Source organism: Bos javanicus, chromosome 9 (assembly GCF_032452875.1).
Source record: "Bos javanicus breed banteng chromosome 9, ARS-OSU_banteng_1.0, whole genome shotgun sequence".
Lineage (NCBI taxonomy): Eukaryota > Metazoa > Chordata > Mammalia > Artiodactyla > Bovidae > Bos > Bos javanicus.
In genome coordinates, this window is record NC_083876.1 from 80161739 (window position 1) to 80187994 (window position 26256).

At 43.0% G+C, this 26256-nt stretch overlaps 1 protein-coding gene across 9 annotated transcripts in view; it reads right to left on the reverse strand.

Moving 5' to 3' along the window:
* Positions 1–26256, reverse strand: part of HIVEP2 (HIVEP zinc finger 2) — a 218403-nt gene that overhangs the window by 8233 nt on the left and 183914 nt on the right. For all 9 annotated transcript variants that reach the window (XM_061428157.1, XM_061428158.1, XM_061428160.1 and 6 more), the window contains 6 exons: positions 23289–23333; positions 17063–22623; positions 14756–14910; positions 7528–7703; positions 2620–2721; positions 952–1847 (listed from right to left, as the gene is read on the reverse strand). In XM_061428157.1, coding sequence (XP_061284141.1) covers positions 952–1847; positions 2620–2721; positions 7528–7703; positions 14756–14910; positions 17063–22237 — 6504 coding nt within the window. In that variant the 5' untranslated portion in view covers positions 22238–22623; positions 23289–23333. The remainder of the gene's footprint in view (positions 1–951; positions 1848–2619; positions 2722–7527; positions 7704–14755; positions 14911–17062; positions 22624–23288; positions 23334–26256) is intronic.

Genomic DNA, 26256 nt, shown 5'->3' on the forward strand with positions numbered 1-26256 from the left:
ATGGCCACGAATAGAGCCCAGGAAACAAAAAGCACATTTAAAGTAGCCAAACTCCAAAGGTATCCTTCCTCTGTCTACGCTAGGTATGCTAGGTGCCTGCTTCTTTCGTTTTTTTTTTTTTCACACAAGTTGAAAAAGACATCAAGATCTATCATGTTGGTGAAGTGAGGCAGGGCTGATCCTCTTCTATGGATGTGCATTAAGCCCTACTGCCCACATTTCATTCATGATTGCTACTGTTGTTATCTTAATCTATAATGAGGGCGTCCACAGAAATCTCCTCTGATGCTTTCTCCCTTACCTCTTCCGACTGCCCACTTTGTGAGCTCACAATATCACTGAACAAGGGCTCTTGGTAACAGGAGGTGGTGGGACCAGCAAGAAAAGCAGGCATGTTCATGCCTTTCATTTATACCACAGGGTTCACTCTCCCCTTTCCTGGTCCCTTACTGGTTTCACACATTCACTCACTATCAGCAAAGTAATTAGTTTATTAAAAAAAATTTTTTTGATTGAAAGTCAATGCTAATGCCTGAATCAGAATTTTCACCTGGTAGAGAGTTAGATAAATGATACCTAAATATCCCTCAGACTGTCTGTCTAGGCAGTCATGTCATTCCAAAGACTTTTTACCTTTTCCACTCATGCCAAGGTTTCAACTCCTGCCTATATATAATGAGTTAAGCTTAGAAAGCATTCGGAAAGATCTCACCTGTCATTACCAGATTGAAATGCTCTTCTCTGATGCAATACTACACTTGGGGTAATGCCATAGCCATGTGATTGACAATAGCATGTGATAAAAATGCCTTCCTGCTATTTTCAGTAACCAAATTCACTCCTCCCCATGAGAGATACCCATGTCATAATAAATTTCACACCAGTGTGTCATCAAGAGGCTCCAATGAGCTTGGGCTTATATATTAGAAAGAGAAAACTAAGGATACTTACAGGGGGCCCCAATACAATTGGCTCTGCTTGCAAATACTGCCCCATGGACAACGGTGGGTTGTGGTATAAAGCCCTTCTGGGAGATGGTGCTCTTATGGTGGTCATGTATCTTCTCTCTCTCCTGGGAGAGAGGTCCCTCCTGGCCATGATTTCTTTCCCAGGTGACACTGGCCTCCTTGGGGACAGATGCCTTCTTGGCGAAACATCTCTCTGTGACATCTCTCTTCTCAAGGCAGCTTCCTTTCTTGGTGAAAGATGTCGCATGGGTGACAGATCTCTCCTAGGTGACAAATGTCTTCTGGGTGACAAATCCCCTTTGGGTATCAGACACCTCTTTGGTGAATTATCTCGACAGGGTGAAGAATCATATCCTGGAGAGGAATGGCGGCTGGAGGGTGAGAAGTCCCGTGGGGAGGAGCCCGGCTCTGAAGACAGCATGCAGTCTTCATCCATACAACTGGGGATGTCTAACCTGTCTTTGTCTGGTTCTGAGTCTGTACTTTTGCTCTGGAATAACCTCTGGTATTCTGTCATCTGAGTATCTTCACATGAGTCACTTGGTGTCATCAGCTGAGTAACCTGAATACTTGGCAACGTAACCAAATAGCTGATCAATGAAGAATGCCCCAGGGAGCTATCGGAAGGAACCCCGTGGGGCACAGCGCCAACATTCACCGGCAAGGAGGAGAATCTAGGAGGCTGGGGACTGGTGCTTCTTGATCTTGTTTTTGGTGTCAAATCTCCTTGGTCATCAAAGTCTTCATCATCTTCGTCGTCATCGTCATTATCATCTCCATCTTCACCATCCGATTCTTCAGCATCTGAGAACTGATGATCAGTTGAAATGCTGGACATGCTGTGCTTCTCACTTGCCTTGTGCAAATCTTCCATTGTTTCTGAAGCAATTGAACAAAGAGAGTGAACATCAAGATTCAAACAAGAAGGTTAGAAGCTCATTCAGATGCCATCTCTTTGCAAAAGCTTTCCTCAATCCTCTAGCCCCTAGAGGTGGTCATCTCTGAACTCCTATAACATGAGCACTTACCTCTGTGACACTGGTTGGTTCTTATCTTTTTATGTAGCTATCTGGTTTCATTCCCACCTACAATATGGCCTCCAGAGTAGGAACTTTTAGCTCAGGTATCACACCACTCATAGAAAACCCTCAATAAGTAGATACATAATGTTGTTAATGATGATATTAGAGGAAAAAGAAAAGCAAGAACCTGTCTCTACAAGTCAGGAAGTCCAGCTGATTCCCAGATTTTCTACTGAGGTTATTGATGGACATTTTTTTTCTACTAGATTTCCTCTTGATCAAAAAAATAAGACATTAAAATGCTTTGCAAATTTCCCCAAAAGTATCATCATAAGATTTAAATCACCATTACAACTTAAATGCAATTAGATTTCCTTTATGGTTCTGTTCTAATAATGATAAAATTATTTTCACAGTAAGGCATTTCTACTTCTTCAGCCAAAACTGAAATGCATTTCTTTTCATTAAGTCTCAAGCAATTCAATGCGTCAGACTTCTCTTCTCTGTTTAGTATTTAGTAAAATGAAACGTGATCAGTTTTTTTTTTAATACCTATATTTATTTTACCACCTTGGCCGCAAAGCTCCAGCATGCACAGTAAAGAGGTCAGTCAACTCAAGTGTGAATACCTGCTTCCTCGGTTTCGGTGTCATCGACTGATGTCATTGAGACCCCCAACTCCAGGCATTTCTTCATGTGTGCTTTAGATTTCATATGCTTCGTTAGGTTTCCTAGAAAATACAGCCAAAAAAAAAAAAAAGAGCAATTAATTGGTTACCAAAATGTGATGACTGCTCCAAAATTCAGTGTGAAATGAACTAACTTGAGATAACACAAATTTGTTCCCACCCCCTGCTCCTTGCCTCAAACTTAAGAGGAACAATTTGGCTTCTGAAGATATGAACCCCCTGACAGCTTCAGCCTAGTCTCAGGCTGTCTTTGTTCTAGACCTGTGGAAGTCTAGGCTCATATTATTTCAAGTGTAGACTCAAGTATGACTGAGAATCCAGGCTTTTCTGGCTGAGAGAGGACCTAATACCTTTGGCCCAATTGGGTCTGCCTTCTTGGGCTCCACATCAACAGGGTGACGCAAGCTGGGTCACACATCTCTGAGCAATTTCAGAATAAACTATTGTAATCAACATAGTCCCTGGACCCCAGACCTTCTGTCATCAATCAGATACAGATTAAACTGGCAGGATGCTCACGTGTCAGAAGAAAAAATTAATGCAAACTGATGTTGGGGCCAATCCTGTAAATAAATTCAAAGATCCAAACAAATATTTAGCTAACTACTTATTGGGAACATTAATCTTAGTATTTAGCTTCTATCTATCTGACATATATCAGCAGAGTTTATGACAGCAACTTCTAAAGTTCCAGAGCAGCAAAATTCCTTTCTTATTTACCTTGAAACTCCCACTGTTCTAAGAACAAAGAATGTATTATGATGGTGATATAGCTTCCCAGGTTGCCAGTGATAAAGAACATGCCTGCCAATGCAGGAGCCATAACAGACTCGGGTTTGATCCCTGAGTGGGAAAGATCCCCTGGAGTAGGCAATGGCAACCCACACCAATATTTTTGCCTGGAAGATCCCATGAACAGAGGAGCCTGGTGGGCTACAGTCCATTGGGTTTGGCTACAGTCCAAACATGACTGAAGCGACACAGCACAAGCCCAAACTCTTGCATCTTCCATACACAGATACTTATATATGCTGCTGCTGCTAAGTCGCTTCAGTCATGTCCCACTCTGTGCGACCCCATAGATGGAAGCCCACCAGGCTACCCTGTCCCTGGGATTCTCCAGGCAAGAACACTGGAGTGGGTTGCCATTTCCTTCTCCAATGCACGAAAGTGAAAAGTGAAAGGGAAGTTGCTCAGTCATGTCCGAGTCTTAGCGACCCCATGGACTACAGCCTACCAGGCTCCTCCATCCATGAGATTTTCCAAGCAAGAGTACTGGAGTCGGGTGCCATTGCCTTCTCCGATAGTTATATATAACTGTCCCTTATGTATAGTATAAATGGTATAGTATAATGCCCTCTGTATCTGTAGGTTCAGAGTTCATAGATAAGGAGGGCTGATTGTATAATTATACATGTACCTAATTACGTATGTATGTGTGTTTCTATGTGTGCACGCTCAGTCGCTAAATTGTGTTCAACTCTTTGCGACCCCATGAATTGCAGCCCTTCAAGCTCCTCTGTTCACGGGATTTCCCAGGCAAAAATACTGGAGTGGGTTGCCATGTTCTCCTCCAGGGGATCTTCCCAAACCAGGGATTGAACCCAGGTCTTCCACATTGCAGGGGAATTCTTTACAATCTGAGCCACCAGGGAAGCCCCCAAAATACTGGAGTGTGTAGCCTATCCCCTCTCCAGGGGAAGTTCCTGACCCAGGAATCAAACTGGGGTCTCCTGCATTACAGGCAGATTCTTTACCAGCTGAGCTACACGGAAAGCCCATTCCACATCATAATATAACTAATCAAAAGAAATTCAGGAACTAATTCAGCTATAAGGGCCCTGTTATCTTTGTTCTTTGACACTGCTTTAGTCACAGAGCAGCAAATGCTTTAAGAGTAGGCTCACTGAATCCAGGCAGAAACTCCAGCCTGCTAAAATAGTTTGTTCTTCTTGCAGGAGTTTTTGGCTTACTATTAATGTAATATATGAGCCACAACTCTAAACTGGGGCATGATTGTTTATTATTTTGTTTATATTACTTTATTTTTTAATTAGGGGAAGTGAAGTCACTTAGTTGTGTCTGACTCTTTGCGACCCTATGGACTGTAGCCCCCCAGGCTCCTCTGTCCATGGGTTTTTCCAGGCAAGAATACTGGAGTGGGTCGCCATTTCCTTCTCCAGGGAATTTTCCTGACCCCAGGGATTGAACTCGGGTCTCCTGCATTTTAGGCAAACTCTTTACCATCTGAGCCACCAAGGAATCCTTAACATGTGGCTTATTGCTTATATACCTACAAATTTAATGTGCTATTTTTGTAACTCCAAACATGGAAATATTTCTTGGCCCATATTGCTCTTACATACCAAAAAATTATACCTCTAATTTTTCTAAAGATCTCAAAAATTCTTATGGACAAATTATCATGAGTTTCCCTGGTAGTTCAGCTGGTTAAGAATCCACTTGCAATGGAGGAGAACCTGATTCGATTCCTGGGTAGGGAGGTTCTCCTGGAGAAGGGATAGGTTACCCACTCCAGTATTCTTGGGCTTCCCTAGTGGCTCAGATGGTAAAGACTCCGCCTGTAATGAGGAAGACCTGGGTTGGGAAGATCCCCTGGAGGAGGGCATGGCACCCCACTCCAGTATTCTTGCTTGGAGAATCCCCATGGACAAAAGAGTCTGGTGGGCTACAGTCCATGGGGTCACAAAGAGTTGGACATGACTAAGCACAGCACATGATTATCAAGAATTTAAAAATCTGTAAATTAATAGAAATCATCTGCTTCTGTAAGGGTGCAAATAATCTGTGTATGTGGATAGATGTGGAAGTTAGTTAAGTCCAGATAGTTTATTTAGATCTTCATATGTGTTTCTTCTCTTATATTTTTCTTTCTTCCTGTTTCAAGTAAGCACTCAGGCTTTGGGCTCTCATCCTCAGGGTAGGTTTATAGTTAGAAATCTGGCTCAGAAATGACCCTGCCCTGACTTTAGCTTATTGAAGTCTTGAACGTCTGAAGAATTAGAGCAAAGAGAAAGCAGCAAAATGGCAGGAAAGGGTGTCTGGAGAAGTGACACAGGCAAAGAGGAGGTACCAGTCCTGCAAGAGCACTCTGATTCTGTACTCAGATGATATGACAAGAGGTAGTTGGCTGGAAGTGAACACCGGCAAGGGGTTTCCCAGGATGATTTGCTCTTTTCAAGATCCTAAGACATTTGTATTTTTCCAAAGGGTGACAAGGAAACTCCGATAATGATCAAGAATAAATTATTTTCTGCTAAAACTCCAAGACAATAGCTCAGAGCCAAATATAGCATGATAGAAATATCTAGCCATGTGACATTTCCTCAGGTACAGTTTCAGGAGGCTATACCCAGTCAACTCACACGGCCAGGAAATATCAGTTGTAATGACCGGTGGATCAGCTTTATTTCTTAAAACCAAAGTTTATATATTTTTATGTCCTAGGGAGTCTCTTACTGAAGTTCTACATAAAAGGCTTGATTGTGCAAAAGTGGATGGTGTTTAAAGGACCTCATATTTATCTCCTTTGAAATGCAAATGAACATTCCCTCCCCCTTTTTGTGGCTTCAAAGAGGCATAATTATAATATAAATATCTTTTTAATAAAGAAAAAACAGATATGCTCAGAGGCAACACATTTACATTTCTGACAAACCAATAAAGACAATTTAGGATTTGGGGTATAAAAGAAAGTAGGTACACATTTCCCTACCAAAGATAGTTTTACTTGATATTTATTTTTCTTGATGGGTAGTGGAGCAGATTAATTAGTATGCAAATTAAAGTTAAAACATCAGAAAATGTTTGTGTAAGGTTAGTGGCGGGGTGTCTATAGGGTTCCATTAGTACTTCTACGTGTGTGCAAGAGTGTGTGTATACTCAGTCATGTCTGGCTCTGCGACCCCATGGACTGTAGCCCACCAGGCTTCTCTGTCCATGGGATTTTCCTGGCAAGAATACTAAAGTGGGATACCATTTCCTCCTCCAGGGGATCTTCTCGATCTGGGGATTGAACCCATGTCTCCTGCATACTTTGACAGTAAGTAGTAAAATATACTTCTATAGAAGTCAAATCATCTCTATTCCACAACTATTTGTATTCTGAAAACACTGAGTTTATGAATATTTTCATAATTTTACAAAATGATAGAAATATGACTGAAGCAACATTTTTGTATAAAATATTTTCAGGTAAGACTATCTGTTAAAAACAGACTTATTTTTTAAAGACAGAATATCATTTCAAGGCAAGTCTTAGTTCTATGAGATTAATAGCTGTGGCCCGAGAGTAAGAAATTGTCTCTGAGCTCATAAATACACAGAACACAAGCGATCAAATTTCTATACATAATTAATGCAAGTGTGGATGGAGAGGCCCACCCGGGACTCTGTGGGTCTCTACATTATTAATAATCTTGAAACTGACCATGGGCACATGTTTTCTTCCCAGCTGCTGCCTTGCTTTTCTAATGCCCCGGAATGGGTTGTCTCCCTGCAGAATTTCAATACTGGTGCAAAGATTCTCTAGACCACATAACATTTCCAACAAGAAGTAATAGCTATGCAGGCAATTCTTAGCCACTTCCTTCGAGACTACTAGCCTGGACCTAAGTCTATAGCTCTTACTTCAGTCATAAAAGGAGCCTCATTGTCTCATACATCCTCAGACCACTTACAGAAAGAAAACACATTTCATGAGTGTCACAGTTTCACAAAGAAAACCACCTAATTGTCTATGACAGTTACAAAACGGTATTCAGAATCTGGAACAGCCAGTAAAAAAAAGTTTTCCCTCTTAAAAAAAAAAAAAAATCAGACCTGTACCTTTTGTTTTGAAGGCGAAGTTACATAACTTGCATACATAAGGCCGGACATCAGTATGCGTGCGGATATGCTTTTTGAGCATGCTCGGTTTCTTACAGCGAATCCCACATTCTTCACAAATGTACTTTCCACGTCCACGTCCTCTGACATATACATAATCTTCATTTGATTTATATCTGTTAAAAGAGGGAAAATCCAGTGTGTTTCCAAATACTTTACATGATTCCAAATACTAACATGTTTCCAAATACATGTTATATATAAAATCAAAAGCTAATCACTTGCAAGACAAAATTTTAGATGGGTCTTTTACAATTATTCAACTTTATTTCTACAGAGCCAGTGAAATCTACGCAGTACTTGAAAGAACTTGGTAACAGATTAGGCATTGTAAACAAAAGGGATTTTTTTTCTATGTGGAGTTCAAAATGGAGTTGGCTCTTCCATGAAATGTGCCTATATGGACTCTGTATAGAAGTTCAAATGGGCTTATATAAGCCGCAAAGAGTTGCAGCACTGTGCGCCTTACTGCTTCCAGATCTGGATACCAAGAAACATCCAAAAAGTTATACTAGCATACTTAAACCATCACATATCACTTGTTAACATTACATCATCTAAGATGTGCATTCACAACACATATACTCCTCTAAATTGCTAGAATAAATATAACTGATTATAGAATTCTTCACTGCAAGTTTCTACTCTATTTTTACAATCCTGGCACGAGAGTCAGAAATTTCTAGCTTACACAGGCTGAGCTGAGCTCACCAACTGTTGCCTGCAGATTTGATCTGTTCTTCCCAAGGACCGTAATTCTGTACTGAAGTGAAGTCTAAATTTCAAGTGGCTTCTGGAAGGTACTGTTACATAATGAAAACTAGAGATTCTATTTTTCAATCAAATTTGCCTTTGTTTCTGGAAGGGTTTATAGAGAGGTTTGAAAGGATGTCTGAGGTCATCCAATTTAATTAAATCAGTAAGATGAACAAAGTCTTAGGTATTCACTGTAATAATCCTTGGAAGAAACCTACCCAGTGATCACCATTGGTCACATTTTTTCAGAATTTAAGGAAAGATGACCCATCATAGCGTATAGCAGCATTCTACTGAATAACTCAGTGAACACAATTATCTCTTAAATCTCAGGCTAGAATTATGGGTCTACTGCCAAAGATATTTCTTTTGAGGATTCTTTTTATAACTTCCAAAGGTAAAGTGACCTACAAACACCCTAACTCAGTGTGGGCTGACTTAAAGGCCTTAGATTTAGTTTTTTGTTTGTTTGTTTTTAAATATTCTAAGAGCATTGCAAACTTCTCTATTTTGTTCCAGCTAATCCATTATCAGAAATAAAATTCACTTCTATTCGTCCAAACCACTGAAGGATTTTTAAGATAGAAAATCCATCCTATCAGCTCTGCTATGGATACTATTTGATCTTAACATTATCTATTTTTCAGTCAGTATCAATCCAGGTGAGAATTAAGTAGTCAAAAATATGAATAGTCAATTTTATGTACTTTTTAGTCCTTTAAATCTTTCCCCGTTTACAAAGAATTTCCAAAGTCAACTTTTTCTTCAAAACTAATTTGAAATTTATCTTTTATCTCATTGTCTTTTGTGATAAAGCAGAAAGGAACCTAAAGTTGCACAATATGTCACCTTTTAATACCAATATTCTCTGCCCCAAACTGGATGAAACTACTTAAGGACTACAGAATAAAACAAATAATTTCATAGACAGCAATTCTTCTTCAGGGAAGGGTACTTCAAGCTTTCTGTGGTGCATCATTGTACTTGATGGAAAATGCATTTTATTTTCAAATAATACTATTTTAAATTCCTTAGCTGATTAACTTGCTTCCAGAATGAAAATTAAGTTCTGTATAAAATATAAATGTATTAGAAAAATCTGTACAAATAAAACATTTACCCTTCAAAAGTTTTACAGACCCATAAATCTACTTGATACAAGAATTAATGGATTTTTGAAAAAATATGGCAACCTACTCTAGTATCCTTGCCTAAGAAATCCCATGGACAGAGGTGCCTGGTGGGCTACAGTCCATGGGGTCACAAAGAGCTGGACATGACTTAGCAACTAAACAACAACAGCAATGAAATTATTAGGTCTATGTATTAGACAATACAGGAAACATATACACTTACAAATTTGGTCAGTAATTTTTTTTTTGGAAGTTATCACTTTGCAATGGCAAAATAAGAGGTTTTAACACATTTCTTGGAATAAACAACTGGTCACCACCAGGCAGAAGTTGGATCACAGATTAAGGAATGAATGAGATATATAGCCCATAAAGAGACAATGAAAGGAAGAGGAAATGAAATATTGGCACAGTCCTTTTGGATCATCAAAACACAGTAATAAAATGTTACATATGCTTTTCATTTGCATCTTTTGTTAGTGGAGAGGAGCTCCCCAAAGCACACAGACCTGTGAAGGTCTCGCTTATCTAGCACAAGTGCACTGCTCTGAAGAAGACTGCTAGACACAAGGGTTGACTCAGTCACAGGAACTTCTTGGTCTCTGAGGAAAGATATTGTCTCTGTTTCTCTTGTTTGTGTTAAAAGATGAGGAATGTCCCAACAATACTGAGACAAGCTTCATGACGACAAACAATTGTGGCTTCAGTGGTGACATTACTCAGGCATCCACCCAAAGGGGGCCAACCCTATGAGGGAACCAGCTTCCATAATCTATCTCCAAATGGTAAATCTATGTGAGAAACTGATATCTTGTATTACCAAGGCCGGCTGCGACGGACCATGCAGAAGCATGGCCGAGAGGAGCTACCCCACACCCGAGGTCAGGGGCAGCGGCTGAGAGCGCCAGGCTGCAACCATGCAGGAGCGGCCAAGAGGGGCTACCCCATGCCCGAGGTCAGGGGTGGCGGCCAAGAGGAGCAACCCCAAGTCCAAGGAGCTGCGGCTGTGCAGGTGCAGGAGGGCTGAGAGGAGCTACTCCATGTTGAAGGTCAGGAGGGGCGGCTATGAGGAGATGCCCCTCGTCCAAGGTAAGGAGCAGCTGTGAACAGATACCCTACGTCCAAGGTAAGAGAAACCCAAATAAATCGTAGGGTTTATGAGAGGGCATCAGAGGGCAAACACACTGAAACCATAATCACAGAAAACTAGTCAATCTAATCACACTAGGACCACAGCATTGTCTAACTCAATGAAACTAAGCCATGCCCATGGGGCAACCCAAGACAGGCAGGTCATGGTGGAGAGGTCTGACAGAATGTGGTCCACTGGAGAAGGGAATGGCAAACCACTTCAGTATTCTTGCCTTGAGAACCCCATGAACAGTATGAAAAGGCAAAATGATAGGACACTGAAAGAGAAACTCCCCAGGTCAGTAGGTGCCCAATATGCTACTGGAGATCAGTGGAGAAATAACTCCAGAAAGAATGAAAGGATGGAGCCAAAGCAAAAAGAATACCAGTTGTGGATGTGACTGGTGATAGAAGCAAGGTCCGATGCTGTAAAGAGCAATATTGCATAGGAACCTGGAATGTCAGGTCCATGAATCAAGGTAAATTGGAAGTGGTCAAACAGGAGATGGCAAGAGTGAACGTCGACATTCTAGGAATCAGCAAACTAAAATGGACTGAAATGGGTGAATTTAACTCAAATGACCATTATATCTACTACTGCGGGCAGGAATCCCTTAGAAGAAATGGAGCAGCCATCATGGTCAACAAAAAAGTCCAAAATGCAGTACTTGGATGCAATCTCAAAAACAACAGAATGATCTCTGTTCGTTTCCAAGGCAAACCATTCAATATCACAGTAATCCAAGTCTATGCCCCAACCAGTAATGCTGAAGAAGCTGAAGTTGAACGGTTCTATGAAGACCTACAAGACCTTTTAGAACTAACACCCAAAAAAGATGTCCTTTTCATTATAGGGGACTGGAATGCAAAAGTAGGAGGTCAAGAAACACCTGGGGTAACAGGCAAATTTGGCCTTGGAGTACAGAATGAAGCAGGGCAGAGGCTAATAGAGTTTTGCCAAGAGAACACACTGGTCATAGCAAACACCCTCTTCCAACAACACAAGAGAAGACTCTACACATGGACATCACCACATGGTCAACACCGAAATCAGACTGATCATATTCTTTGCAGCCAAAGATGGAGAAGCTCTATACAGTCAGCAAAAACAAGACCGGGAGCTGACTGTGGCTCAGATCATGAACTCCTTATTGCCAAATTCAGACTTAAATTGAAGAAAGTAGGGAAAACCACTAGACCATTCAGGTATGACCTAAATCAAATTCCTTATGATTATACAGTGGAAGTGAGAAATACATTTAAGGGAATAGATCTGATAGATAGAGTGCCTGATGAGCTATGGAGAGAGGTTTGTGACATTGTACAGGAGACAGGGATCAAGACCATCCCCATGGAAAAGAAATGCAAAAAAGCAAAATGGCTGTCTGGGGAGGCCTTACAAATAGCTGTGAAAAGAAGAGAAGAGAAAAGCAAAGGAGAAAAGGAAAGGTATAAGCATCTGAATGCAGAGTTCCAAAGAATAGCAAGGAGAGATAAGAAAGCCTTCCTCAGTGATCAATGCAAAGAAATAGAGGAAAACAACAGAATAGGAAAGACTAGAGATCTCTTCAAGAAAATTAGAGATACCAAGGGAACATTTCATGCAAAGATGGGCTCGATAAAGGACAGAAATGGTATGGACCTAACAGAAGCAGAAGATATTAAGAAGAGGTGGCAAGAATACACAGAAGAACTGTACAAAAAAGATCTTCATGACCCAGATAATCACGATGGTGTGATCACTGACCTAGAGCCAGACATCCTGGAATGTGAAGTCAAGTGGGCCTTCAAAGCTAGTGGAGGTGATGGAATTCCAGTTGAGCTATTTCAAATCCTGAAAGATGATGCTGTGAAAGTGCTGCACTCAATATGCCAGCAAATTTGGAAAACTCAGCAGTGGCCACAGGACTGGAAAAGGTCAGTTTTCATAACGATCCCAAAGAAAGGCAATGCCAAAGAATGCTCAAACTACAGCACAATTGCACTCATCTCACACGCTAGTAAAGTAATTCTCAAAATTCTCCAAGCCAGGCTTCAGCAATACTTGAACTGTGAACTTCCAGATGTTCAAGCTGGTTTTAGAAAGGCAGAGGAACCAGAGATCAAATTGCCAACATTTGCTGGATCATGGAAAAAGCAAGAGAGTTCCAGAAAAACATCTATTTCTGCTTTATTGACTATGCCAAAGCCTTTGATTGTGTGGATCACAAAAAATGTGGAAAATTCTGAAAAAGATGAGAATACCAGACCACCTGACTGGCCTCTTGAGAAACCTATATGCAGGTCAGGAAGCAACAGTTAGAACTGGACATGGAACAACAGACTGGTTTCAAATAGGAAAAGGAGTTCGTCAAGGCTGTATATTGTCCTCCTGCTTATTTAACTTATATGCAGAGTACATCATGAGAAACACTGGGCTGGAAGAAGCACAAGCTGCAATCAAGATTTCCGGGAGAAATATCAATAGCCTCAGATAGGCAGATGACACCACCCTTACGGCAGAAAGCGAAGAGGAACTCAAAAGCCTCTTGGTGAAAGTGAAAGAGGAGAGTGAAAAAGTTGGCTTAAAGCTCAACATTCAGAAAACGAAGATCATGGCATCTGGTCCCATCACTTCTTGGGATATAGATGGGGAAACAGTGGAAACAGTGTCAGACTTTATTTTTTTGGGCTCCAAAATCACTACAGATGGTGACTGCAGCCATGAAATTAAAAGACGCTTACTCCTTGGAAGGAAAGTTATGACCAACCTAGATAGCATATTCAAAAGCAGAGACATTACTTTGCCAACAAAGGTCCGTCTAGTCAAGGCTATGGTTTTTCCAGTGGTCATGTATGGGTGTGAGAGTTGGGCTGTGAAGAAAGCTGAGTGCCAAAGAATCGATGCTTTTGAACTGTGGTGTTGGAGAAGACTCTTGAGAGTCCCTTGGACTGCAAGGAGATCCAACCAGTCCATTCTGAAGGAGAACAGCCCTGGGATTTCTTTGGAAGGAATGATGCTAAAGCTGAAACTCCAGTACTTTGGCCACCTCCTGCGAAGAGTTGCCTCATTGGAAAAGACTCTGATACTGGGAGGGATTGGGGGGCAGGAGCAGAAGGGGATGACAGAGGATGAGATGGCTGGATGGCATCACCGACTCGATGGACATGAGTTTGAGTGAACTCCGGGAGTTGGTGATGGCCCGGAGGCCTGGTGTGCTGTGATTCATGGGATCGCAGAGAGTCAGACACGACTGAGGGACTGAACTGAACTAACAATTTAGAGTCAAACAGATAACATTACTTTGTCCTTTAAATATAATTAGAATAAATTCATGCTCATGGAAAGTTGTAAATTAGATCTGTTGTAGAGATAAGGTTATTACATCACAATCCCCAAATGTGGTTGATGTCCTTTAAATTTTAAAAATTTTAAAGCAAATATCTGGGCTTTTTCTCCAATGTGACTGGATTGAAGATACTTTTCTATCAAAATCTAAAACTTCACATTACACACATGTGTAATTTTTCTTAACTAGCTAGATAACAAAGTCATTGAACCTTATCATTTGAGTTTCTGCAACTCAGAATTCTTAAAAAGAAATTCCTAAAGACAGAGAAACTATCACAGATCAGAGGAGGCTGGGGAAACATGACAACTAAATGCAAGACGGTGCTCTGGCTTGGGTCCTGGAAGAGAAAGAGGGCAGTGCAGGAACTGGTGAAATCCCATACATCTGGAGTTCAGGTAATAATAAAAGCAATAAAACCAACTAGATTCCAAGTGCACACATGAGTGTGCAAGATTTCATTTTTGCAATGCAAAATAAAAATATGTCCATTAGTAACACAAGTGCTTGTAAAAATAATACTAAAGAATGAACACACTTAGATGACATCAAAAGTCCAGCAATTTAAATTAGAGGTATGAAAATTTAAGGCAGAGGTTTAAACCATATACAATAAGACATTTTTATTAAAAGCAAGTCATGAAAGCATGGGCATAAACTCATTATCTGTTACCAAACAGACTTCAGAAATGTGTATAGAAAAAGAATTTGCTTTATGCTTCAGACCAGAGGAGATATGATATTTTCCACACAGACACTCAGGACCATTAACTCTGATGTCTAATAGAATAGTTGACATTTGCACTTATGTTTCCTTACCCTCCTTCAAAGATTTTAATTCGAATAGGCTCAGTTTGCTTGGATCCAATATCCTTATCTCCATGAATATCTCCTTTCCCTCTTTCCTTTAGGATACTTCCCACTAGTTTCCTTTCTAGTTTGCTGCCAAATAAAAAGGTCGCATCAGGTTTCATCTGCAGGAAAAAGAGAGAATCATTTTGTATGCATTCCCTAAAACAGAGAGGAAGCCCACATATTCCACTCTTTCATGGTCTCTGAAAATTAACCTAAATTCCATACTAAAAGGCCATAGGGTGGCTACATAAAAGAAGGGACAAGGGGGATAAAATCAAAAAAGAATGACAGTTTCTACAGAATAAATTCAACATTCTTTTAAAAACAAGACCCCATTAGCACATATACTGTGCAACACTAATAAAAATGTTAAAAATAAGTGCTGTATTTTGGAAGTAGCAAGTCAAGCAATCTCTATGCATTTCAAAAATATTCTCAAAAGTTATTAAAAAGAAATGGTAACTGAAATATACTGTATATTTTATAGATTTTATATTTATAAATCCTCCATTTACTTTTTTATTAGCATAAATTCCAAAATTGCCCTTATTAATATTTTTATAATTTTACATGTAAGGCAATAATTGTTCATGCAGAAGCAAACCCACTAATCCTTGGAAAAATGAGTTGAGAGAAAAAAATATGTATTTTAAATATAAAATAAATTATAGTAAAAAGTATAGTCAATGGGAACAACTCCTTCCCCAGAAGTTTGCAGAGTTCAATTCTGACATCCTGCAGTCTCCTTTGTTGACTGAAAAAAGATGCATACCATGAGAGTTGTGAGTTGAGTTTAATTTGAGGCAAAATGAGAAAGAGTTGACTCGTTGGAAACGATTCTGATGCTGGGAGGGATTGGGGGCAGAAGGAGAAGGGGACGACAGAAAATGAGATGGCTGAATGGCACCACTGACTCGATGGACATGAGTCTGAGTGAACTCCAGGAGTTGGTGATGGACAGGGAGGCCTGGTGTGCTGCGATTCATGGGGTGACAAAGAGTCAGACACGACTGAGCAACTGAACTGACTGACTGACTGAGAACTGCAACCTGGGAGACAGCACTTTAGATAGCCCTGAGAAACTGCTCCAAAGAGTTAGTGTATGTGTGTGTTAGTTGCTCAGTTGTGTCCAACTCTTTGTGAACCCATGGACTGTAGCCCACCAGGCCTCTTTGTCCATGGCATTCTCCAGGCAAGAATATAGGAGTGTGTTGCCATTCCCTTCTCCAGGGGATCTTTGGCCCAGGGATCAAACCCGGGTCTCCTGCATTGCAGGTGATTCTTTACTGCCTGAGACACCAGGGAAGCCCCAGTGGTAGTGGGGGAAGGTCAATATATGAGATTTTGGTGAAGGGGGAGTTCAGTGCCATCAAACACTCTTCTTACAAAAGGTTTTCTGCCGGTCACGAGGAGCTGATGTCACTATGAAGGGATTTAGTACTTTTCTAGAAATGAGGAGATGCAAGGATTGGAAACTACTCATTGGCAAAGACCCTGATACCAGGAAAGATTGAAGGCCGGAGAAGGGGGCGACAGAGGATGAGACGGTTGGATAGCATCACTGAGTCAATGGACAAGTTTAAGCAAACTCCAGGAGAGAGTGAAGGTCAGGGAAGCCTGGTGTGCTACAGTCCATGGAGTTGCAGAGAATTGGACACAACTGAGTGACTGAACAATAAGGACTGGAATCATGGAATCAGTTCCTGAAAAATATCTAACTATGTAAAGACCTGTTCCACCAGTTTCCCTGGAGTATAGAGTGCTTCACTCTCTACCCTGAATACCCTTCAGGGCATGTCGAAGGTCAACAGCTACAGAAGCACAGGTTCAGATGCAATCTCCGCAGAGGCAGATGGTAAATGCCCTTGGCAAGCACCAATTTGTAACTGACACCTTCCCGATCTTTCCTCTCTAGTGCTCACTCCTTGTTCTATGTCCTTATTTCACAATTTCCTGAATTCCTCACATCACCAAAAAGTTGATTTCCTAGGTCACTAACCCAGGTCGTTTGGAAGAGGGAGGAACTCTAAGGAATTAGCCCCTGAGGTGGGATTTCACAGCACCTAGCCGGAGAGATGCTTTGTGCTTGGGACAGTCCTAAGACCCTCATAACTAAGTTCACGTCAGTGGTTAAGGCCTGTCTACGGAGGATTCTGCCCACCTTGGCCTTCACTTTACTTGTATCTTTTTGGTCGTACATTCTTTACTACGTTATTCTGCTTAGCAATCAAATCCACAACACAGAACACTTTCAGAAACAAAGTTTGTTACCTGAGCAAACTGCTTCCAAGCACTTGACGATGTCAGTTTGCCAGTTCCAGGCCGGTGCATTGCAGCCAGAGTATAAATTTCTGCAGTGATTTTTTGCTTGGACCTCAGAAGAGCCAGTGTGGTCTTGGTGTTCAATCCGGATGGGTTTGGGTTACAGGAACTAATGCACCATGAAGCATAAACCGAGGATTTGAAGGTGGCCTGCTGCACGTAATTGGGTTTTGTATAATTCAAGAAGCACCAACTCACAGTTGTTGTTGTCCGCAGACTGGGGAACTGAAGAATCTGCTGGAAATCTACCATGTCCGTGAAAAGAAGAGTTGAATTCACCACTTTCCCACTTGGGCCTGAGGCCCTGTGGACCAGCACACCAGCAGGCAGCTTCTGGCCCTTTCCTTGCTCTTCGAGCTGACTGTCCCCAGGTGGTAAGGAGGAGGTCTGAGGGCTCATGCTCATATCAGAGGCTGTCTCATCAATGTCCAACTCATCTGAGGACTCTTTGCTTTCTGACTGCCCACTGGATGACTTCTGCCCCAGGGGGGAAGCTCGGGAGCCTGGCATGACAGGCTCCCTTGAGGGCACACTGGAAGAGGGATGGTCTTGAGATGAGGAGGGGGACAGCGAGGAGAAGGAAGATGACCCTGACGCCAAGCCATCCTTTGGCTCAGAAGCACAGCCCTGTCGAACCAGCTGGGGTTTCTGGGGGCGGGAGAGATCCTTCTTGATGTCTGAGTTGGTCAGCTCCACGGCGCTGAGCTCCTCCACGATCTGTCCATACATCTTTTCTTCCTTGACTCGTTTCTGCTGCTTTGTTTCCATGAAGAGTTCTAAGCTGCTGGCTGGAGAAAGCATACGTTTGCTGCCTCCCAGGGTGGCCACGCTGTCAGAGGTGGAAGGTAAACATAAGGGGATTGAGGACTCCAAGCCAAGGGGTAAAGTCTGAGGTACTTTCCAGATGGGGTATTTTTCCAAGCCTGCATGCTGCCCCAACACCTGGGCGATGTTAAATCCTATCCCTTGCATGGCCGCGTTGGTTACCAGGGTTCTTTGGGTCACATTCTCATCGACTTTGCATATGACAATGGCAGGGCTGTTCTGCCCAAGCATCTGAGAAATGCTTGTGTACATGACACTCCCATAGGATGGGACGTGCGTCTGGATCCTAACAGGAACCACCGTTCCCGGCAAGGACTGCAAGGGCCCAGCGCTCGCTGAGGCGAAATCTTCCTGAAGAACCTGCTCAGAGGGAGTATCCGTTGACTTGGTGCTCTCCCCAGAGGGAAACTTTGGAAGGAGGTTCTTTGAGGGTAGCCCTGATGTTCCTGAATAACCACCTGGGTAGGTTTGATCTTTCGTGTGTGCGTAATCAGCGGATTTCTTTCCAGTGTGTTCGGCCAAGGGCTCCAAGGGGTAGCTGGGGTGAACTTCTGCCTGGAAAGAAGGCTTGCCATAGCTCTTCGGAGCGTGCTGAGCAAGGGGATGGGGAAAGTGCGCCTGCCACCAGGGGGGCTGCTGGGCTGGTAAGTGAACCATACAGACGGTAGGATACTGGAACTGAAACAAGGCGCTCTGGATTGGAGAAAACGGGAGAGCCTCCTGATTGGGAAACAAATGTGACTGTTCAGACAAGTGCTTGCTTGCAATATAGGATGTCGGTTGTATCAAGGGATTTCTCAGAGATTCCTGACTATCCAGGTGCAGGATCTGCTGCTGGGCCAGGTGGAGGGGGCCTGAGCTCAGCTGGGGGCAGGGACCCACGACTTGCTTCCCTGGGTCCTCCGCCGGGAGGGGAGGGAGCACGGAGCATGCGTTGTGGGGCCACGTGGACCTGAGGCTGGCGTGTAGATGCTCCAGCTGCTCCTGCTTGACACCCAGATCCACGCCGGCCTCCCCCTGGGAGATCTCGGGAGAGCCGCTGAAGGACGCCTGGCGCACCAGAAAGCACTTCTTCCTCTCCCGGGATGGGGACAGCGCAGAGGCGGCCGACGCCCCGGCTGCGGGCGCGTGGGACAGGTTCCCATAATCAAATGACTTGCTCCGAATTTCTGGGACCTCCGTGGGGTGAGGACAAGGCATCTGCTCAGATGAGCAGCGTCGCATCTCCTTTTGGTGATGGTGGTGGCCGGGGACTGATAGTGAGTAGGAACCGGCGGGGACGGTCAAGAACTCCGAATGCTTTCCGAACTCATCCGGCTTGGAAGCCACAAGCTTCATGGTCTCCTCTCGATCGAAAGACATGGAGAAGCTGGAGCTGTGGGACAGGTTACTCTCTTGACTGGGGCTGCGGGAGAGGCCGGTGCCCGTGGACTCGAAGCTGGATTCCCCGGAGGAGTGCTCCATGTCCGCGAGTCGCAGACGCTTCTTTTTGGGCGGCAGCTTCTCGGCCGGGAGCTGGGAGAGGGTCTCACTTCTCTGGGGCCACTGGAACTCCTCCACCGGCTTTTCTGGCTCTTTGCTCTGCGTTTCCTTCTCTTTCTCCGGCTTGTCCGGCTCCTCGGTCACACGGATCTCCGGCACCTGGATGTTGTGCTGGCGCACCAGCCGGGGCGGCGCGTGGTAGGGCGGCGGCGGCGGCGGGACTTGCGGCGCGGGGGACGGTTTCCCTGCGCCCTCTACGCCCTCCCCGGGCGGGGCCCACTCCGGGCTCACCGGGGCTTCGGAGATCTCGCTGTCGCACGTCTCGGAGGGTGATGAGGCTTTCTCCTGGGCGCTGGCCGCGAGTTCAGCGGACTCGGACCGCTCGAAGGAATTGGGGCGGCTCAGCGAGTTGGTGTGCTGAATCACAGAAATCACATTTCCAGGAGGCTTCCTGCCCGCTCCATCCGATTGCTTGTCCGGATCAGCCGACAAGGGTGACTCCTCCAACCCGAGAGAGGGACTCCCAGATTGCAGCGGGGGTCGACACAGGTCAAAGCGCTCAGAGTGCCCATGAGAAGGGTTTTCCTGTCCAGCCAGGCCAAACCCACTCCTCGCGCCTTCCTGCATCTGCAGCTTGGACTCGTAATCTGCAGTCGCGATGCCCAAGGGCGTGCTGCTGCAGATCATGGGGGTGTCCTCCTCGTCCCCCACGCTCTTTTCTTTCCGGCGTTTTCGAGTTTCGCAAGTGGTTCCAAACATGGTTGGCACGCCCTGGGATGGGGCCGAGGGATCCATGAAATACTCCCCGCCATGTTTTAAGGGGCTGATGCAGGAAGCATCCCTGTAGCTTTGCTTCATCGTCTCAGAGTCCTCCCACTTCTTATAGGGTTTGCGGCAGACGTCATAGTCATAGCCGACCCTGTCTCCAGGAATCAATTTCTTTTCCTTCAAAGATGGACCTGTGATGCTTTTGGACATCCTGCCATGGTGGTCTCCTTCCAGGTGCCCCTCCTGGACTGAAGGCAGCTCAAAAGCCGCTTGTCTCCTTAACATGCGCTGAGGTGGTATGCCTACTGTTCCTGGGTAGAACACATCATCCGAGCCAGTCATCCGCTCATCAAATGAGTGACTTCCTCTCAAAGAAGGAGGAAGACTTAAGTTAGTTGCTGAAGAAGTTGGCATTGAGTTGCTTCGAATAAGGGGTGAAGAGTCAACTGGAGCTTCGAGGAGAACTGGGTTGCTGCCTTGGAAATTGGCTGGATAAAGTTTTCCTTCATTCCTGATAGACGATGGAATCGTCTGGGATTGTCTTGACTCACTGTTGAATTTGGTGGATTTTAGCATGCCTGTCTGACTGGGGTCAATTTCCGCCTTGCTTGGGATCAGCTGTGAAACAGGATCTTCAAACATCTTGACATCTAACCTGGTGTTGACGTGAGGTAATGAGTCCATGGTGCCCTTCCTACCCATCGTGGCGCGCTCCTGACTTGTGGTTGTAACACTGAGTGTATTTCTCGGACTAAGCCGACAGTATTTTCCAAAGATGATTTCTTCATAAGACTTCGCGTTTGTGTTTGGAGGGCTGATCTGCTGCTCTGCACTTTCTGAGCGGGAAAAGTAACCAGAGTCAGTGCTTCCTTTACTGTGCGGGCTCAGAAGGTTCAGAGATGGCTCAGAATCTTGTCCTTTTTTCTCTGACAGTCTTAGTGCAAGTTTCTGTTTAACTGTGTGAGAGTCATCGGCCTTAGTACTTAAAGTCGGATTTGGTAACATATCAGAGCCAATATACTGAGAGCTTTCATTAGGTAAAGGAATTCCGCTTTTGGGGATAATCAAAATCGGCACCTTCATTGGACCTCCCAGCGATTCTTCCAATGACCCGTGATAGCCCCCTCTGCTGGCCATTTCCAATGGAATGGGTGGGCCAGGACTCATTTTGTCAGAAGCCTCGACAAACAAAGAACTCTCCTCATCTGTGTCTGTACTCTGTTCACCGTCCGAATGTATTTCTGCTTCTACATCAATAAAACCGGCCTCTAGATCCAATTTTGATACAGCTGACTCTGTGAAAGGGACTAATCCTGCCTTAATTGCATGGGCATGTGACTTCCTGTGCTTGTACAAATTGCTCTTCGTCTTAAAAGAGAAACCACAAGGTATACATGGATATGGCCGCTCACCGGTATGGGACCTGATGTGTTTTTTCAGTACGCTGGGTTTGGCACATGCCCTGCTGCAGTAAGGGCAAATGTACTTGCCGGGCTTTTTGGGTTTGTGCTCTTTTTTGTGAGCATCTTCGGACTGTTCGATACTTTTCTGGGAGTATTGGCTATAAGCAGGGTTCAGACTTGAAATCTTTTTTCTAGGATAACCACCACTGTGGCTGTGTATAGGAAAGGAAAATAGGTCCTCAGAGGCAACAGATGGCAAAGGGCCAGGGAAAAGCCACGGAGGGCCTTCGAGGCTCTGGTGTGGCTTGTTGCTGTGCATGACCCCCTGTGGCAATGAGTGCTGAGGGAAAGAGAGTGAATGTTGGCATGAATAAGGACTTGGACGGTGTGGTGGGTATTGCTTCTCTGTCACTTGCTGGACCACTTCACTAGGTGAGGCCAGTTTCCCAGAACCAAAGAGTTGTGCTGATGCTGTGTTTCCGATATGCTCAGGATCAATTTGTGGTTGCCGCTGTCCTTCTTGACTGCCAAAAGTGCTCATCTTAATAACAGCCGATTGTTCCTGTCTCCATCTACCTGATGCTTTATCAGTTTCTCCAGACCTTGAGGTAGCTTTTTGTCCTAGAGCTGTGTCCCCAGTGTCCATTTTGTCACACAAGGTCTCAAGTGCTAGTTTGCTTGAAAGCCGTGCAGACTCATGGAGTGTCTTCAAACTGTCCCTTTCAAAGCTTGCTTGCTTCCATGTTCCAGGGTGTCTGCAAACTTGCTGAGTTCTCCTTTTCTTTAGAACCTTCCACACCCACCCCGTAGTCTGTGGGCATTTGATGGTAATGTCCTTGGACCGGGGCTATAACACAGTTCTCTCCATTGTAGAAATGTCCATCCAAAAGCTAAGTGCAAATCTATAAAGATTTCTTATGGCATTTGAATATTTTCAACTAGGATGAAATTGGGATGATGAATAGTCTAGGAGAAATTTTGCCCATCAACTAGAGCAAAGTTCAACCGTCAGTTTCACTAAGACAAAATGGTCTGAAAGAAAACAGAATAAAACACAAAGAGATTGTCAATAACAGATATCAAGTAAGAAACTAAAACCAACCCTAAATATACAGCCTGAAATTAGATACAGTGAAAATATGTTTATTCCAAGAAATCCTTTTTATATCTGTTACACTAATTCCACAATTAAAGGTTATTAATTACAAATTTAATATTGTCATAAGCATAAATCTCCTAACTTTTGGTCACCCTTTTAAACCCTCCTTAATCTTGATAAAATAAGATCATTTAAAGGAAAACTTTTGATATGTACTTATAAAATCATAAAAATTTTAAAAGTCTTCATTAAAATAAATTTAGAGCTGTTGCTAACCAAGTTTTATGACTTACATGCTAAGTGTACTACATATTTCTCTATTTAGATTTGTTAAATGTATAATATGATATAATTTACAAGTATATAATACAATGTTAACATAAAATGTTATATGTATTATATATAATGTTAACATAAAATATAAGTATATTTTATAGCTTAAAAACATTGATTAGACTAAGGCTGGCTGCAAGAATTAAAGATTGTCACAGAGCTTTGGAAAAGGCAGAAAAGTGCATCTAAATAAAATAGTTATAAAATCTTCATAATATGGATGACAAAATATATTTTGGGGAAAGTTAAAAAATATAATGTTTACCTGAATGGTTTAGAGTTCTCATGGGCATGATTGTCTTGTCGCTTCCTGGGTAGAAAATAAATACAGTTAGGAAATATTGTTCCATTAAGCTACAATACTGCCGATTACAAATGTCAATTTAAAATTCATTATATGTAGATCTCACAATGTTATGAGATGTAAGGAGATGGCAAGAGTGAACACCGACATTTTAGGAATCAGTGAACTAAAATGGATGGGAATCGGCAAATTTAATTCAGATCACCATTATATCTATTACTGTGGGCAAGAATTCCATAGAAGAAATGGAGTAGCCCTCATAGTCAACAAGAGTCCAAAATGCAGTTCAGTTCAGTTCAGTCACTCAGTCGTGTACAACTCTCCGTGACACTATGGACTGCAGCATGCCAGGCCTCCCTGTCTATCGCCAATTCCCAGAGTTTACTCAAACTCATGTCCATCAAGTCAGTGATGACATCCAGCCATCTTTCCCGGCATCAGGGTCTTTTCAAATGAGTCAGTTCTTCGCATCAGGTGGCCAATGTATTGGAGTTACAGCTTCAGCATCAGTCTTTCCAATGAATATTCAGGACTGATTTCCTTTAGGATGGACTGGTTGTATCTCCTTGCAGTCCAAAGGACTCTCAAGAGTCTTCTCCAACACCACAGTTCAAAAGCATCAATTCTTCGGTGCTCAGCTTTCTTTAGAGTCCAACTCTCATATCCATACTGCTACTGGAAAAACCATAGCTTTGACTAGACGGACCTTTGTTGGCAAAGTAATGTCTTTGCAGTCTTAAAATGAAAGAATGATCTTGGTTCATTTCTAAGGTAAACCATTTGATATCATAGTAATCGAAGTCTATGCCCAACCACTAACGCCAAAGAAGCTGAAGTTGAACAGTTCTATGAAGAGACCTCTTGAGAAATTTGTATGCAGGTCAGGAAGCAACAGTTAGAACTAGACATGGAACAACAGACTGGTTCCAAATAGGAAAAGGAGTTCGTCAAGGCTGTATATTGTCACCCTGTTTATTTAACTTCTATGCAGAGTACATCAGGAGAAACACTGGACTGGAAGAAACACAAGCTGGAATCAAGATTGCCGGGAGAAATATCAATAACCTCAGATATGCAGATGACACCACCCTTATGGCAGAAAGTGAAGAGGAACTCAAAAGCCTCTTGATGAAAGTGGAAGTAGAGAATGAAAAAGTGGGCTTAAAACTCAACATTCAGAAAACGAACATCATAGCATCCAGTTCCATCACTTCATGGGAAATAGATGGGGAAACAGTGGAAACAGTGTCAGACTTTATTTTTTTGGGCTCCAAAATCACTGCAGATGGTGACTGCAGCCATGAAATTAAAAGACGCTTACTCCTTGGAAGGAAAGTTATGACCAACCTAGATAGCATATTCAAAAGCAGAGACATTACGTTGCCAACAAAGGTTCGTCTAGTCAAGGCTATGGTTTTTCCTGTGGTCATGTATGGATGTGAGAGCTGGACTGTGAAGAAGGCTGAGCACCGAAGAATTGATGCTTTTGAACTGTGGTGTTGGAGAAGACTCTTGAGAGTCCCTTGGACTGCAAGGAGATCCAACCAGTCCATTCTGAAGGAGAACAGCCCTGGGATTTCTTTGGAAGGAATGATGCTAAAGCTGAAACTCCAGTATTTTGGCCACCTCATGCGAAGAGTTGACTCATTGGAAAAGACTCTGATGCTGGGAGGGATTGGGGGCAAGAGGAGAAGGGGACGACAGAGGATGAGATGACTGGATGGCATCATTGACTCGATGGACGTGAGTTTGAGTGAACTCCGGGAGTTGGTATGGACAGGGAGGCCTGGCGTGCTGCGATTCATGGGGTCGCAAAGAGTCGGACACGACTGAGCGACTGATCTGATCTGATCTGATCTAGAAGGTTATAAGACCTTCTAGAACTAACACCAAAAAAAAAAAAAAAAATGTCTTTTTCATCATAGTGGACTGGAATGCAAAAGTAGGAAGTCAGGAGATACCTGGAGTAAGGCAAGTTTGGCCTTGGAGTACAAAATGAAGCAGGGCAAAGGCTAACAGAGTTTTGCCAAAAGAACACATTGGTCATAGCAAACATCCTCTTGCAACAACACAATAGACAACTTTACACATGAACATCATCAGATGTTCAATACCGATATCAGACTGATTATATTCTTGAAGATGAAGAAGCTCTATACAGTTAGCAAAAACAAGACTGGGAGTTTACTGTGGCTCAGATCATGAACTCCTTATTGCAAAATGCAGACTTAATTGAAGAAAGTAGAGAAAACCACGAAGTCATTCAAGTGTGACTTAAATCAAATCCCTTACAATTATACAGTGAAAGTGCCAAACAGATTCAAGGGATTAGATCTGATCAACACAGTGCCTGAAGAGCTATGGATGGAGGTTCAAAACATTGTACAGGAGGTGGTAATCAAAACCATCCCCAGGAAAAAGAAATGCTAAAAAGGCAAAATGGTTGTCTGAGGAGACCTTACAAATAGCTGAGAAAGGAAGAGAAGTGAAAGGCAAAGGAGAAAAGGAAAGATATACCCATCTGAATGCAGAGTTCCAAAGAATAGTAAGGAGAGATAAGAAAGCCTTCCTAAGTGATCAATGCAAAGAAATAGAAGAAAACAATAAAATGGGAAAGACTAGAGATCTCTCAAGAAAATCAGAGATACCAAGGGATTATTTCATGTAAAGATGGACACAATAGCGGACAGAAACAGTATAGATCTAACAGAAGCAGAAGATATTAAGAAGAAGTGGTAAGAATACACAGAAGAACTATACAAAAAATATCTTAAGGACCCAGATAACCACAATGGTTTGATTACTCACCTAGAGCCAGACATTCTGGACTACAAAGTCAAGTGGGCCTTAGGAAGCATCACTATGAACAAAGCTAGTGATGGAATTCCAGCTGAGCTATTTCAAGTCCTAAATGATGATGCTGTGAAAA